The following is a 17,195-nucleotide window of genomic DNA, read 5'->3' on the forward strand; positions in this document are numbered from 1 at the left end:
GTTATGACCTACTCAATTCCTGAAACACTTTTTTCATCCTATCTTATATTTCCATACTTTCGACATTCGAAAAAGCTTAAACTCTTTATCATCAGATAAAAGAGAGCAATGTTACTTCTCTCACTGCTACCCCTTCATTCTATTTGTACCTATGAAGTATTCTGTGTGTAAATAACCATCAAATGTGTGTGTGTGTGTGTGCGGTAAAACTACTGATAAATTCATGTTTGATAAATTCTCAAATATTGCTTTCTAAATATCACTGTAAATGCAATGCATTGTCTGCTAATGGGGAAAAAATGGTGGCTTTGGGGTCAGGAAAAATGAAATCTAATCTCAGTCTACTAATTACTCTGTGTGTGACCTTATGCACATTACAAACTCACTAAACTTTAATTAGTTTATTATTAAAATACAATAATATATGGATGTCTGTTTGTCTTGATAAAACAAGATAATTGATTATAAATTGTTTTGAAATTTTCCAAAGCTATATAAATAAAAGTCACTATAATCATCTTTAGTTCTCATATTCTTTCACTAATACAGTTAATGTTTTTAAAGTACCTATTCTGAACCAGATATTCAATACTAAAGTTACTAGAAATGTATGTTGTTGAAAGGCTAGACATGGTCCCTCTCCTTACAGAGGTGTCAATCTAGTGAACAAGATTTATTTGAATAAGTAATCAAAATGTGATCAACGGCTATTGCAGCATATAGTTGGAACATACAGAGAAGAGGACACAGTTGGAACATATTGAATAAAGAGAGGCTATTTTCCATTCTAAACTAAATTTTTAGAAAAGAGCAAGGAAATGTGCCCTGAGCAAAAGCAGAGCTATTTATGAAGACCCTCATAGAAAAAAAGATCAGGTAGTCCTGATCGTGGTAAAAGAAGCCACTATTACAAAGAGCACTGAAAACAAGGAGAAGAGTGGCACCTAACCAGGTGGAACAGAGCACTGGGTCTGAGAGTGGAGGGCCCCAGTCAGCCCAGAGGACAATATCATACTTGCAAGCCACAGTAAAAAAACTTTTGACTTTGTCTGGAAGACAGAGAGGAGACATTGAAGTATTTGAAGTAAGAAGGTGACATAATATTTGCATTTTTAGAAGGTCACCCCAGCTTCACTGTGGTGGGAGAAAAATAGAGTGGTAGAGACAGGTACATAGGCAGGAGACAATAATTGAACAACATTGCTGGGGAGTTAAAATGAAGAAAAACCTTCCTGAATCAAGATAAGTTTTGGCTATTGAAGGATTCAGACTTGGTTATTGTTGGATGTGGAAAGTGAGAGAATGAGAGGAGCCAAGAATATTGCTAAGCTTTCTATCTTGAGAAACTAGGTGAACTGTGTGGCTGTTCTCTGAGACTGAGAACACAGGAAGAGGAGGTTTGGGCAGAACACTCAGTGAATACTTAAAACTAGATGATGCAATTCTACAGGCTTGGTAGGTGCTCTGATTTTAGAGAGGACTAGACAGATAGAGGTTAAATATGTGCCGAGAGTCATACAGCCAAGGAATTGGCTTCAGAGTCTAAATTCTTGACCATGATGACAGACTCATACCTTTGAAAAGCATCTCTTCAATTTTGAACATTGTTATGTTTGAGATAATGATGAGGGAAATAAATCTGAGTAGAAATTTGAAAAACTTCGTAGCCATCACTCATCAAAGTTAAACGAAAAGAGCTGGGAAAGGTGAGTGAGATTGTAAAGACTGAAAGGGAGAGAGCATACAATTAAAAGGGCAACAAGACTAGCTGGGGAATAACTCTAATATTTTAAATGTCAATGTTTGTAAGAGAAGATGGATCGTCTTAAAAGACTGAAATTGAGGAACATAAGCAGAAGGATAAATGTCAGAAGAGTGTGAAGTCAGGGGAGCGAAAGGAAGAGAGTATTTGTGAAAAAAAAAAAAAAAATGTCGTTCTAGTCCAATACTCCTAGTAGGTCAGATAAGAAGGGATTAAAAGTATGAAGGGGATTAAAGAAAGGAAAACTTTCTTTTAAACATGGAAGTTAATCTCCTACTTACCTTATTGAGCTGAACTTACAACCAAAATTCCACCAAACTAAAATAAAAATTTTAATGCATTTACTCCCAAGGAGAGAGAAAATTGAAGAAAAGATACCAAGAGATAAGAGATTTCAACAAATTTTAAGAAGACAGGGAAAGACAATGTAGTTTATATTTATCTGTATAGAAAGTACATTGTCAGCTACATTATAATATACCCGCAGACATGCATGCATGCTAAGTCGCTTCAGTTGTTTCCGACTCTGTGCAACCCCATAGACGGCAGCCCACCAGGGTCCTCCGTCCACAGAATTCTCCAGGCAAGAACACTGGAGTGGGTTGCCATTTCCTTCTCCACAAAGGGATACAAAAATTAATTTGCTTCATAGCTCTCCTTGAGAGTCTTGGAGACAAGTACCAGACAAAGAACTGGAGAAACTTAGTAGTGAAAATAGAAAAACTGACTTAGATCCTTATTTACAAAACTGCATAGTTATGCCTCAGGCAGAAGACCAGAACATTCTTTGACTGACTGCCAGTCATCCTGCAGTGAAACTTATTATGCATACAAAGCTTCCAATTAGCTCTGTAGGGAGTCACTCTTCATAATTGAAGGACAGCCAGGGATCACCAGATACTTGTGAAAAACCTCTATCATGAAAGATAAAGACCAAAAGACCAAACAGAAAATGGAACTCAGAATAAATGCAAGGAGCAAGGGGGAAAGGCACACACACAAAAAAAAGTCCATCAAATTGTAGTGCTGGAGAAGACTCTTGAGAGTCCCTTCAACTTCAAGGAGATCAAGCCAATCAATCCTAAAGGAAATCAACCCTGAATATTCATAGGAAGGACTGATGCTGAAGCTGAAGCTCCAATACTTTGGGTACCTGATGCAAAGAGCCAAATCATTGGAAAAGACCCTGATGCTGGGAATGACTGAAGACAGGAGAGAAGGAAGTGACAGAGGATGAGATGATTAGATAGCATCACCAACTCAGTGAACATGAATTTGAGCAAACTCTAGGAGATAGTGAAGGGCAGAGAAACCTGGCATTCTGCAGTCCATAGGATTGCAAAGATTCAGACTTGACTTAGGAACTTAACAATGATATCTTCTAAGAGAAATGAAAGTGATATGGCACCCTGAAATAGAATCATGATACTATGAAAAAGCGGGCCTCCCTGGTGGCTCAGAGGTTAAAGCATCTGCTTGCAATGCGGGAGACCTGTGTTTGATCCCTGGGTCGGGAAGATCCCCTGGAGAAGGAAATGGCAACCCACTCCAGTATTCTTGCCTGGAAAATCCCATGGAGAGAGGAGCCTGATAGGCTACAGTCCACAGGGTCACACAGTCAGACCTGGTAGGCTATAGTCCACAGGGTTGCAGAGTCAGACACGATTGAGTGACTTCACTTTCACTTTCACTGTGAAAAAGGAGCATGATTTAAGAAGGAATAAATAATTTTTGGACAGTATGAATATGTTACCTGATAAAAGATAATGCAGGAGATGAATTTAAAAGATGAAGTTGAGACAATTTCTCAGAAAATAAAATAAAAAGACAAAGGCATGAAAATTACAAAAGAAAAATAATTGAATTACCAGGTAATTCTAAGAAGTAGGTCCAACTGATCAGGATGGCATAAAAAAAAATTAAAACAATGAAGAGGAAATTCTCAATTAAAAAAATATTAGAAGATTTAACAAGGGAAGGATAAGTGCTTTCAAAGTGAAAGGGCCCATTGAGTACCCAGCAAATGAATAAAAACATACCAAAGCACATCGTCTTGAAATTTCAAAAGACTAAGAATAAGATAAAAGTTCTAAAATGTTCTGGCAGAGGGGAAAGTGGGCGTAAAACAGGAATTTGAATAGTAATGGAGTTAGATTTCCTGACAACAACCTTGAAATCTAAAAAGTAATATATTAAAAATGACTTCAAATTTGTAAAGAAAATTACTTCTGACCTAGAAGTATATATCTGACCAAACTTTAAATTTATTTGTAGGTGAAATGAAACTATGATCATATATGCAGAGGTTTAAACATGTTCCTGCTGTATATTCTCTCTCAGTGAGTTACTGGATATTATGTCTCACCATTGGATGTTATAGTCCAGTAAGTCTAGAAAGAAAAAGACAAGGGGTTCAGGAAATAGGAATAAAACAGAAGAAGGAAATGTAAAATTTACAGAATGACAATGAAGAGATATTCCAGGATCAAATGCACACACGCATATACACAGACACACACACACACATACACAGACACACACTTATATGTGTGTGTGTGTGTGTGTGTGTATATATAAGATCTAGAAAAGGAACCACTCCAGACAGAAACAGGAAGGTAGAGTGCTCCTGAAGGATTATCCTTGGGGGTAAATTACACATTTTTCACTATACCAAGAGAGGAGGAGATAGTCAGCAACTTGAATGAGTGAAAGATACATAAAAAAAAAAAAGAAAAACATAAAGCAATTTTAAAGAAAAAAGAGATGCAGAAGAAATAAAATGTAATTGAATTATAATGATATTTATAGCTATAGTAAAATAAGTATTATTAATTTAAAACAAAATTGCTATATATATTTTGGTTGGTTATAAGTGTGTGAGAATTTGTTAGAAGAAAGGTAAACCACCATGTTATATAGCAAAAATCTGTAAGGGGAAAATCATGGAGTAGCATTACAATTAAGTTTCTTAGAAATTTAGGGTGGAAAAAGTTGAAAGCTATTATGTCTAAGGAGTATAAATCAGGAATGGAAGGAGTTACAATGGATAGATAATCCATAAATTAGATACCAAAGTCATCAATGGGTTCTAGAAGTAGTGAACTGAAATGAGAAAGAGTAGAACCATCCCCAAGAAAAAGAAAGGCAAATGGTTGTCTGAGAAGGCCTTTCAAATAGCTGAGAAAAGAAGAGAAGGAAAAGCAAAGGAGAAAAGGAAAGCCATATCCATCTGAACGCAGGTTTTCAAAGAATTGCAAGGAGAGATAAGAAAGTCTTCCTAAATGATCAATGCAAAGAAAATAGAGGAAAATGATAGGATGGGAAAGACTAGAGATCTCTTCAAGAAAATTAGATATACCAAAGGAACATTTCAGACAAAGATGGGTACAATAAAGGACAGAAATGGTATGGACCTAACAGAAGCAAAAGATATTTCAAAGAGATAGCAAGAATACACAGAAAAACTATGCAAGGAAGATATTAACAACCCAGATAACCACGATAGTGTGATCATTCACCTAGGTCCAGACATCCTGGAGTGCAAGTCAAGTGGGTCTTAGGAAACATCACTACAAACAAAGCTAGTGGAGGTGATAAAATTTTAGCTGAGCTATTTCAAATCCTACAAGATGATGCTATTAAAGTGCTGTACTTGATATGCCAGTAAATTTGGAAGACTCAGCAGTGGCCACAGACTGGAAAAGGTCAGCTTTCATTGCCAAAGAAAGGCAATGCCAAAGAATGTTCAAACTACTGAACAACTGCATTCATCTCACATGCTAGCAAAGTACTGCTCAAATTTCTCCAAGCTAGGCTTCAGTAGTACGAGAACTTCCAGATGCTCAAGCTGGATTTAGAAAAGGCAGAGGAACTAGAAATCAAATTGCCAACATCCATTGGATCATAGAAAAAGCAAGAGAATTTCAGATAAATGTCTACTTCTGCTTCATTGATTATGCTAAAGCCTTTGAATGTGTGAATCACAACAAACTGTGGAAAATTCTTCAAGAGATAAGAATACCATACCACCTTACCTACCTCCTGTGAAACCCGTATGCAAGTCAAGAAGCTATAGTTAGAACTGGATGTGGAAAAATGGACTGGTTCCAAATTGGGAAAGGAGTACATCAGGCTGTTTACTGTCACCCTGCTTATTTAACTTATTTGCAGAGTACATCATGCGAAATGCTGGGCTGGATGAAGCACAAGCTGTAATCAAGATTGCTGGGAGAAATATCAATAATCTCAGATATGCAGATGACACTACCCTTATGGCAGAAAGTGAAGAAGAACTAAAGAGCCTCCTGATGAAAATTAGAAGAGTGAAAAGCTTGGCTTCAAATTCAACATTCAAAAAATGAAGATCATGGCATCTAGTCCCCTCACTTATTTTCTTGGGCTCCAAAATCACTGCAGATGGTGACTGCAGCAACAAAATTAAAACACACTTGCTCCTTGGAAGAAAAGCTATGACAAACCTAGACAGCATATTGAAAAGCAGAGACATTACTTTGCTGACAAATGTCCATCAAGTCAAAGCTATGGTTTTTCCAGTAGTCATGTATGGGTGTGAGAGTTGGACCATAATGAATGCTGAGTGCTGAAGAATTGATGCTTTCGAACTGTGGTGTTGAAGAAGACACTTGAGAGTCCCTTTAACAACAAAGAAATCAAACTAGTCAATCCTTAAAGATGTCAGTACTGAATATTCATTGGTATGACTGATCTGAAGCTAAAGCTTCAATACTTTGGCCACCTGTTGTGAAGAAGGGACTCATTAGAAAAGACTCTGATGCGGGGCAAGATTGAAGGCAAGAGGAGAAGGGAACGACAGAGGATGAGATGGTTGGATGCATCATCGACTCGATGGACATGAGTTTGAGTATGTTCCAGGAGTTGGTGATGGACAGAGAAGCCTGGTGTGCTGTAGTCTGTGGGGTCACAAAGAGTCGAACATGACTGAGTGACTGAACTGAACTGAACTAAAGAAAGAGGTTACTGGCAGAGATTATCAGAGGAGCAATGCTTTGAACTAAAGGGAAAGCAGTACTAAAAGTGCATTTAATTGCAAAAGCCTTCCTGGACGGTAGATAGTCTGACCAAATGGTTCAGGTACAAGCTTGGATATTCTCTTTTTTCTCTTCACAATAAAAAAATTGCAGTTGAAACAACAGATGGGCATCAAGAAATAGCCACATGGTTTGGCACAAAAGGGTGAGTGTAATGTACTGGGTAAAAACAATGTATGAACAATTGATTCATCAGCTGTGAATCATAGAGACAGACAGGATAAATGCCTTGAGTCAGCTTTATGGCATCACAGCTGAGTAGTCATGTGGCTACTAGAGACTTAAAAACTTGGGAATTTTTCAAGAATTCTCCCTACAGTACCCTTTCCACCTCTCATTTAATCCGTCACCCACGCTAGGGATTCTGCTTCTTAAATACCTTGCCAGTCCATCACTTCTTCCCATTCTTACTGCTACTCCCATAGTCTGAGCCATCATCACTTACCTTTTACAACCACAATAACCTCAACAAACATTTGCTAGGTGCCTAGTGTATGTCAGATATAGTATGTGTCAGATATTAGATGCATTTACTGGCTGTTTATATGTCCTAGTTCCTATGTAGAGATCGGCCTGTAATCAGGGCTTTCAAGTAAGGTCAGGTAAAATAACAATTCCAAACCTTGTGATTCAAGCTCCCAGAAATGAGAAATGTAGGATTTTGAAAGATAGAAACTAATGGAAAAGAAAGGTCATCTTTTTAATGTTTTTAGATAAACCTTCTACAAATTACCATGTACAAATAACCATATGTAAGAGCTGACTCATGTGCCCCAAAATATAATTTTATAAATTTCATAAGTTAAAGGAAGAATAAAGGTGGCTTTGGGCTGAACTTTCACCGTCTCTTAAGCATATCATATTCATTTGCCTCCAATTTTGATTTAATCTAAGCCATTCCAAAACAAAATACTGCATTGTTTTGTCAACTATTGCTACTTTCTTTTTCTGCAATAGGTTTATGTTGATAAGTAAAAATAAATCAGTGAATAAAATACAAGTTTCAAGCTGATGCTCATTCAATACTGTTTCTGCAGATAGCAAACTATACTGTTACTATGAATTCAGAGATGAAAAAGACAAGATCCTCTCCTTCAAGAACCCACCTAGTACATGGGGAAATAGTACACATAATTAGGAAGCAGTGAGATTAGTGCCTGGTAGCTCCAAGGAAGATGCTATTCTTTATCCTGAGACATTCCAGAGATAGTGACCTTTTAGTTAGAATGAGAAGATTTTCAAGCTAATTACCAGTATCTGAAGGTGGTTGAGGACAGACTCTCAAATGTATCCATCTGTTCATTCATGAATTGATTTGTTTAGTTTACATTGGTTATTGCTTGTCTACTGTATGTCAAGCACCAAGACAAATGTAAAAATGAACAAAATAGCTTCTACCCTCAAGAGGCTTAGAGTCTAGGAAAAAAAAGGACTTGAAAAACAGTAACTTTAATGAAGTGTGGTAGGTGCCATGATACCGATTCATGCAAGTTTTCATAGCGTTTGGTTGGTGCCAATCTAGTGAAAGATATGTCAGGACATCACAGAAATTTCTGCCATGGTTGTTTTCTCCCATTAAAATAAAAGGATTCATAAGTACGGATTCTTATTCTGAAGTGAATAACCAATATAGCTGTCTCCAACAGCTGTCTCCAGGGAGTTTGTTCAATTTATGTCTTTCTCCCTAGTTCATAGTTGAATGTCTAGAGCACATTAGCTACTCAATAGATAATTATTGATTAATGGAGTAAATTTGAGTCAAAAAGAGGAAATCATAAACCTTATGGGTAAAACTTGACTATTAATATTTTGGAGAAATGAGGGAAATATATTTTGTCGAACAAATCTGGAGGTTTCTATCCTGTACTGCAATTAGTATAAAATTTTAAAATCTATATTATAGAACTATGTTTCAAATGTGAGTGTAAGCCTTGCACTGTCAGGATTGTGTTCTGGTCCAGTTCTGCCATTCCAAACGTGTGTGACAATGGGAACTATCTGCCCCTTTCTGAATCCATTTCTGTTTGTTAAATGTTAATAAAAATCTGTCTTATATACCGTACGGATTAAATGATATAATGCATATGCATGTCTTATGTAAAGTTTTTTAAAGCATTGTATAATTATAAAATATAATCATAATTTAATTTCTAAGCTTTAAATATTTTAGGAATGCCTTCCAAGGCTGGTGGTTAAGCAGTTGGTTTTTTGTTTTTCTGTTTTTCTCTAGTGCAGTGCCTGGAGATGACCACCAAGCGGAAAATCATTGGCCGTCTGGTGCCGTGCCGATGTTTCCGAGGTGAAGAAGAAATCATCTCAGTTTTAGATTACTCCCACTGCAGCCTTCAGCAGGTGCCAAAGGAGGTTTTTAACTTTGAACGGACATTAGAGGAGCTTTACCTAGATGCCAATCAAATTGAAGAGCTACCAAAGGTAATTTTTGACAACCTAAAACACATACTTTAAATGAGTATTTCATAGCTCCAAAGACTTGGCATAATGATAATGCTAACTATAGACTTCTACCTAGGTAATTGACAAATCATTCAAGTTAGCATAACTTTTCCCAATAGTTTCATCACCTTTTAATGCCATTCCATTTGCAACTTCTTGTGATATGTTAATAACCATGGAAATCATTACTTTATGGGATATGCATTTTTATTTTAAGATGCTCTTCAAGAAAATACAGATTGGTGAGTTGAGATAAATAGCTTATATTTAGAAAAGAAAGAAAAATATGGTACTGTCTATTCCAGAACTGAAAATTTGAATATTGTATGTTAAGGTAACATTGTTTTAAAGCCTTAAATTATATGTTAAGGCTAAGAAATGCTTTTATACATACACATACACACAAAAAATCAAGAATACTGTTATGGAAAACATGCTGTTGTTTCTGGAATTTGAAATCTTTGATTATAACAAATATCACTGAGTTTATATGGCATATAACTTATAAATATCATGTAGCTAAAAAAATTTACCTAATATCAATTTTGCATACACATAAACACACACTGACTATGACCAGGAAAGATGGGAGACATTAGCTGAAGCAGACAAGGCCACACAGCAGAAAGATAAAATGTAAATCATTGGATCCTATTGTTCACCTAAATAAGTGACTCGAATTAGGTAGTTGGCATGGCATCTACCTGTGAAGAACTTATGTGATAGCTCAGAGAGAAAAAAATGTCATGCAATACATTTCTATTGCTTATGCTAAAAAATGCATAATAAATATCCACGAACCAGAAAAAAACCCCTCCATCACAAAGTGAAAGTTGCTTAGTGACTCTTTGCAACCCCATGGACTATACAGCCCATGGAATTCTACAGGCCAGAATACCGGAGTGGGTAGCCTTTCCATTCTACAGGGGACCTTCCCAACCCAGGGATCAAACCCAGGTCTCCCACATTGCTGGCAGATTCTTTACCAGCTGAGCCACAAGGGAAGCCCAGGAATTCTGGAGTGGATAGCCTATCCCTTCTCCAGCAGATCTTCCCGACCCAGGAATCAAACCAGGGTCTCCTGCATTGCAGGCGGATTCTTTACCAACTGAACTATGAGAGAAGCCCTGCATCATAAAAGCTAACTTAATTATCAAAAGCAAAATAAAGTGTTCTGATCAAAAGAATTTTTGAAAATTATCTTCATTTAGGATGATGGATTATGGTGTTTATATAATACTTCAGAGACAGGAGCTATTTAATATATACTTCAAAGCAAATATTCTTCATTTTTGATAACCTAACTGTATAGTGTCATCTTGAATCTTTGCCCAGGAGGGCTGGGCCTAAAAAAAATTTTTCCATATGGATTAACATCCACATTGCACATAACTAGAGACAGGACTAAAATAAGCTGTATCTTCTACCAGGCTATAAACTACTTGAGGGCAGAGGAAGCATCTTATTCATTTTTGCTTCCCTGTACAGGAGGATGCATGGTGACTTTTACATAATGAATACTCAATTTATATGTTGCCACCGCTAGATGAAATGATGCAGAGAACTTCATGTGCTATAGGACTTCATTGACAAAACTATATAAAGTTAAACAATTCATAAATGTGGTATTTAGCTCTAGTTTAAGAAATTAAACACAATGATTTTTTTTGTTTGTTTGTTTGTTTGGGTCAGGTCCATTTAGAATTTCCAGATGAAATAAAGGACATCCAGTAAAATTTAAATTTTAAACTACTAAACAAGCCATTTTTTAGTATAATTATACCCCAAATATTGCATTAGATATACTTATGCTAAAACTAAATAGTTAGTTATTTATTTGAAAGTAAAATTTAACTGGCTATCCTGTATATTTATTTGCTATATCTGGCAGTTCTAAGGCAATCCAGATATTTAAAATCTTTTTCTAGGTCCATGAAACAGTCTCTAAGACAAATAGCCAGCACAAGGTCAATTGATCAAATACATACTCATTTAATATCTACTCAACTAAACAGTAGTTGAAACTTTAGTGAATTACAAGAGAAATCAGTCTCATTCCTTGCTCTCAAGGGTCTGACAACCTAATCACAGAGAAAACTGAAGCTTTAGGGTGAATGCACAATGACAGATATCAGAGCCAAAGAACCAAGTCCTGTGGTAGAGCTTATGTCCAGAGAAGAGCACTACTGTTGGAGGGGGGAGAGGAGGGCTGGGCCAAAAAGCACAGAAGCAAAAACTAAGATGGAATATATGGAGAAGGGGAGGAGAGGAGCAGCGAAACTGTGAAAGGTCTGGAGCTGCAGGTGCAGGTGGGAGAGTGCTGACATATGTAGGTAGAGGAGGAGAGCAGAAAGAACTCAGATTATGAAAGGTCTTGAGAGCCACACAGCAGGGTTTGACTTCATACATCAGACAGATAATGCTGTTGGAGAGTTTTACATATCAAGTCACTAGGAGCTTAATGAGGAAAGCTTGGATTAACAATAAAGAAAAATAATACAAGTGAGTCAAGGACTTTAATAACACTTTTCTGTTGTATTAGAATTTAGGAGAAATGGTTATCTTTTGTTATTAGTATGCTTTACATATTTCAAAGATTTTACACATAATCTTTCAGGGTTTCTTTGGCTCTCAAAGTTCAATATTATTACTTTCCTAAAACAACCCTGTAGATTAGTTTCTTCTAAAGCATCTAATATTGAGATATGATCTGAATTATTTGATTTCACAATCTGATCATAATAATACCTGTATATATTTCTCTATGATTGAAAAATAGGTAAATTAAGAAACAAAAGGGCTGACATATCAATTAGGGTCCACTGAAAAAGTGAAAGTGTTAGTCACTCAGTTGTATCAGACTCTTTGCGACCCCATGGACCATAGCCCGCCAGGCTCCTCTGTCCATGGAATTCTCCAAGCAAGAATACTGGAGTGGGTTGCCATTTCCTTCCCCAGGGGATCTTCCTGACCTAGGGATCAAACCCAGGTCCCCCACACTGCAGGCAGGTTGTTTACTGTCTGAGCTACCTTATGTGTTTTAATTAATAGAAACCACAATCCAAACTGACTTAACAAGAAATAGGCTTGATTGGCTCACATAGGTGGAAAATGCATTTCAGGACACACTCCAGACTTGGTATGTTTCTATTTGCTTTATGTGGAAATAACTTTTCCTGAGGCTGGCTTTCCCTAAGGGGGCAGGATGGCTACAGCGATTCTAGTGTTCACTTCCACATCCTCCAAAAATAGAAATATTTGGCTTCTGAAAACATTCTCTTTTTCTAAGAAGGACAAGAAGTAGCTCCTCCAGAATTCCTCGGTTACCTTGTCCTTAGATCTCACTGGACTTAATTGAGTCACATGTTCATTGTTGACCCAGTCCTTTTGCCATGGGATCCACTGTGCAAGAAAAACAGGATTACTCTGATTGGGTTCAACAGTGATGGGCCACCTCTGCGGAGCTGTGGTTACTGGCAGCAATACAAGACAAAGAGGTAGGAAGACTGGAGGGGAGATTACCACAATGTACACTACAAACAAAATGCTATAGAATCACTGTTTTATGAAGAACAGTTCATCTTCATCAAAGTTTGTAAGGACTTGTAGGCAAAATATTGAGTCCTTAGGAGATTTAAAGTTTTCAAAGTTAGATTAAATATAGTATCTTTTACTTGCTCTCTTATTTTACTGTTTTTCTGGTACTATTTTGACATTGTTACCATTATGATTTCAGATTTGTTGAGTAATGAGATAACCATTTGTATTCTCGATATTACATTACGGCAAAAATTACCTTTTATAATTTTTTTATTATCTTCATTCTGATATTTTATACTGAGAGTGTTCTAGCTGGCCATGAATATCTAAGTTCTTATGCAACAGGTAGAGAGCAGAATCAAGGTTAATGGCATTAGGAAAAGAATGTCAAGAGTGTGTCAGAAAAGACACAAAAATAGATATGAAAGAATAAGAAGTCTTTTGATGAGAAATAGTTCAATCTGTGTTGCTTGAAAGGTAAAAATATAAAAATGACATGCCTTTCACACAGTGATAGAAACCCACACAGCTTATAATTTAGTGCTGCTTTACTTGTTATTTGGAATTGGAAGCTTAAAATTATACAAAGTACAAGAACATCACAGATGTATATTATAAATGAAGTAGTGTGGAAAGCCAAATGTGAAAAAAGTGCAATAAAGAAAAAAACTACAAAGAAACTTCTTGAAATTGAAGAGAAACTTTGAAAAAGATAATAGAAATAATTTTTGTAAAGTCAATATGAACCAAAATTGAAGGACACAGAGTGAATTTGGTAGAAGAGGTCAATTTATCTTTATATGAAAGAAAGGTGAAAGTGAAAGGCGCTCAGTTTTGTCTGACTCTTTGTGATCCCATGGGCTTTATAGACCGTGGAATTCTCCAGGCCAGAATACTGGAGTGGGAAGCCTTTCCCTTCTGCAGGGCACCTTCCCAACCCAGGGATTAAACCCATGTCTCCTGCATGGAGGCGGATCCTTTACCAGTTGAACCACCAATGAAGCTTGAGTACTAGAGCGGTTAGCCTATCCCTTCTCTAGGGGATCTTCCAGACCCAGGAATTGAACCAGGGTCTCCTGCATTGCAGGTGGATTCTTTATCAGCTGAGCTACTAGGGAAGCCCTTATATGCAAGAGGATGGGACTAAATTTGAAATATTGTACTTACTAAATTTTCTCCATTTAAACTATCCAGAATTATTTTAGAGATTAAGAACCTTGGCTTTGGACTCAGACAAATCTGGCATCAGAACCTAGCACTGCTAATTGGTTGAGAAGGTATTTCATTTTCTGAAAACCTCAGTCTCTTCATTAGCAAAACTGGGAAAATTATAGCATCAATTCCTAGGTTAGACAGACAGATATATATATATATATATATACACATATATGTATATATATATATATATACACATATGTACATAGGTAGATACATAAGTAGGTAGGGTGCTTGGTGTGATAATGTTTATGGAGCACTTGGAATAAAAAAAATCAGTAGTTGGCATTTATCATTCTTATACCACAGAGAAAGAAAATTTTCCATATTAACTACCCTGGGTAGAATAGTAAGATTTCAAAATAGTTCTGCATATTAAACTCTCCATCAAAAAATGTTGTGGCATGTTTTCATTTCTAACTGAAATCTCCAAAGACAGCTTCTAGAAAAACAATCCTCTGTCCATAGTGGTGTTCAGTTGCTAAGTTGTGCCCAATTCTTTGTGACCCTACAAACTGCAGCATACCAGGCTTCCCTGTCCTTCACTATCTCCCAGAGTTTGTTCAAACTCATGTCCATTGAGTTAGTGATGCCATCCGACCATCGCATCCTCTGTCCATAATGAGTGATAGGTTATTTACCCAAATAGCTACACCAAGTGCATGTGTAATAGACAATACCACCAGTTCCCCAGAGAATTTCCTTGACTCACAGAATCATGTTATGACATTTTGCAGTAAGTGCACCTTTGGAGATTATTTTATTTAAGCCCTTAATTATTATAATAAGCAAATCAAGGTCAGAAAAGGTAATTAACTTCTCTTAGGCCACATGGGATGTTAAATTTCTATCCAGAATTAAAATCAAAGACTGTGTTATAGTTAAGATAGAATCAATTATGCTACAGTAACAAGTCAAAAATGTATGCCTGAAATTTTTCTTTGTGCCCCATGTTGTATTGGCAGGGACCACTGATCTCTAAGAACCTATAGCTGATAACTAGTCCAATTTTCCACACAGTGCAGAAATGCCTATTATTTCCTTTTTAGAACAGTCATCCAACATCTTCATGAACCTTTCTATGGTGGAAGAAGCCACTCACTTAAGAATCAGACCATTATATTCTCAGAAATGTCTGGTTAATTGCAAATTCTGCAATATGTTAATGATGGAGATCCAATCACCTGTCTATCCATCTAAAACTTGGCTAGGCACTCAGAGTGCTGCTAACATTATGCAGGAGTGCCTTCTCTAGATAAAGAACTATGCTTCTGGAATTACTGCCTTGATCTTCAAAACATTTTAAAGGATTTTGTATACATTGGTTTAGAGTTCTGTTTCCCAAGATGAGTTTCCAAGTTTCTCAAACCACTTTTCAAGGACATGCTTCCCAGATGCTTCATCATCTTAATGATATTTCATCCATTGTATTCAGAATATTGTTCTTAAGCTGAGAGATGCTAGGGGGAAAAAGAACTTCCATATCAACAGTTGCTTCTTCTGGGAACGAAACAAACATTGGGAAGCCAGGCAAGGGCTGGCAAGGCTACCAATAAACAGATGGATGGTGCTCATTACTCTATCTTGGTCACTCATGCAAGGCTATAAGGCTGAGAAATTGATTATCCAGTATAAAGCAGACAAGAGTTTATCAAACAGGTATGTTTTAGACGGGTGAAAATTTTGGCATAGCTTGGATCCAGTCACTGGCTGTGACATGGAAGATATCTTCACTGACTCTTTAAAAAATAAAAGCAATAAAAACACACCTGAATCATGCCTGCAGGTAAAAGAGAGCTCCAAGTGAATGACCAAAGAATGGGTTTTGACAACAGTGCTGGAACTGTTTCGGCTGAGCCTACACATAAAAGTCAGGCAAGCTCTCTGGCCAGAGACGGCCCCTTCTCTTCCCACTGCCAGTGCTGCCCTTCTTCATGGCCTCCTGCTTCATTTCCTTCAGATCTGTGCTCAAACGTCACCTTACCAGAGAATCTTTACCAGTGTTATTCTTAGACAAAATAACAATGCCCACCGCCACCGTTTACTTCCCTCAACGAAACCTTAGGCTTAATTGTGTCTCTATAAGATTTCTAGTACAGTTCAATCCTGTTAACCAGTAGTAAAACACTGCTGAAATACTGTATCATTGTTGTAAAAAGTCCCCACAACTTCCTCTGAAACAATGTATATTATCTTGCAAAGAGTAAGACCCTTGACAGCAGCCAGAGGTGAGGACTGGAAATGTTGGCACATATCTGGATCAGTTCAGTTCAGTTGCTCAGTCGTATCAGACTCTTTGCGACCCCATGAATCGCAGTACACCAGGCCTCCCTGTCCATCAGCAACTCCCGGAGTTCACCCAAACTCATGTCCATTGAGTCGGTGATGCCATCCAGCCATCTCATCCTCTGTCATCCCCTTCTCCTCCCGCCTCCAATCCCTCCCAGCATCAGAGTATTCTCCAATGAGTCAACTCTTCGCATGAGGTGGCCAAAATATTGGAGTTTCAGCTTTAGCATCATTCACTCCAAAGAACACCCAGGACTGATCTCCTTTAGAATGGACTGGTTGGATCTCCTTGCAGTCGAAGGAACTCTCAAGAGTCTTCTCCAACACCACAGTTCAAAAGCATCAATTCTTCGGTGCTCAGCCCTCTTCACAGTCCAAATTTCACATGGCTACTGGAAAAACCATAGCCTTGACTAGACGGACTTTTGTTGGCAAAGTAATGCCTCTGCTTTTGAATGTGCTGTCTAGGTTGGTCATAACTTTCCTTTCAAGGAGTAAGCATCTTTTAATTTCATGGCTGCAATCACCATCTGCAGTGATTTTGGAGCCCAAAAAATATCTGCATAGAACATAGAAAATAAAACTGTCTCATTGAGTTTGTTGGTTGTTGTTTTCATTTTTAATGCTGACTTAAGAGGTGGAAGTGAGGTAGGATAATTTTCGAGGTTCCTCCATAATCCACTACCTAATACAGTACACTCTGCATTTATTTTTACTCTCAACTCTAAGTACTTCATCCATGTAAAATAGAACTTTCACATAATATTTTCTCAAGTTAATAAAACTGCTCTCTGACTCTAGAAGTGTTATAGGAGCAATGTCAAGGAATATACTTTAACATCTGTGGCAGTAGAGGGTGGAATAGT

The 17,195-nt window shown here is 37.2% G+C and overlaps 1 protein-coding gene across 1 annotated transcript in view; it reads left to right on the top strand.

Moving 5' to 3' along the window:
- LRRC7 (leucine rich repeat containing 7) overlaps window positions 9,067-17,195 on the top strand; it is a 390,782-nt gene continuing 382,653 nt past the window's right edge. Inside the window, exon 1 of the mRNA XM_018045424.1 lies at window positions 9,067-9,264. Within this exon, the coding sequence (XP_017900913.1) occupies window positions 9,076-9,264 (189 nt within the window). The 5' untranslated portion in view covers window positions 9,067-9,075. The remainder of the gene's footprint in view (window positions 9,265-17,195) is intronic.

This window comes from Capra hircus, chromosome 3 (genome assembly GCF_001704415.2).
Source record: "Capra hircus breed San Clemente chromosome 3, ASM170441v1, whole genome shotgun sequence".
NCBI lineage: Eukaryota > Metazoa > Chordata > Mammalia > Artiodactyla > Bovidae > Capra > Capra hircus.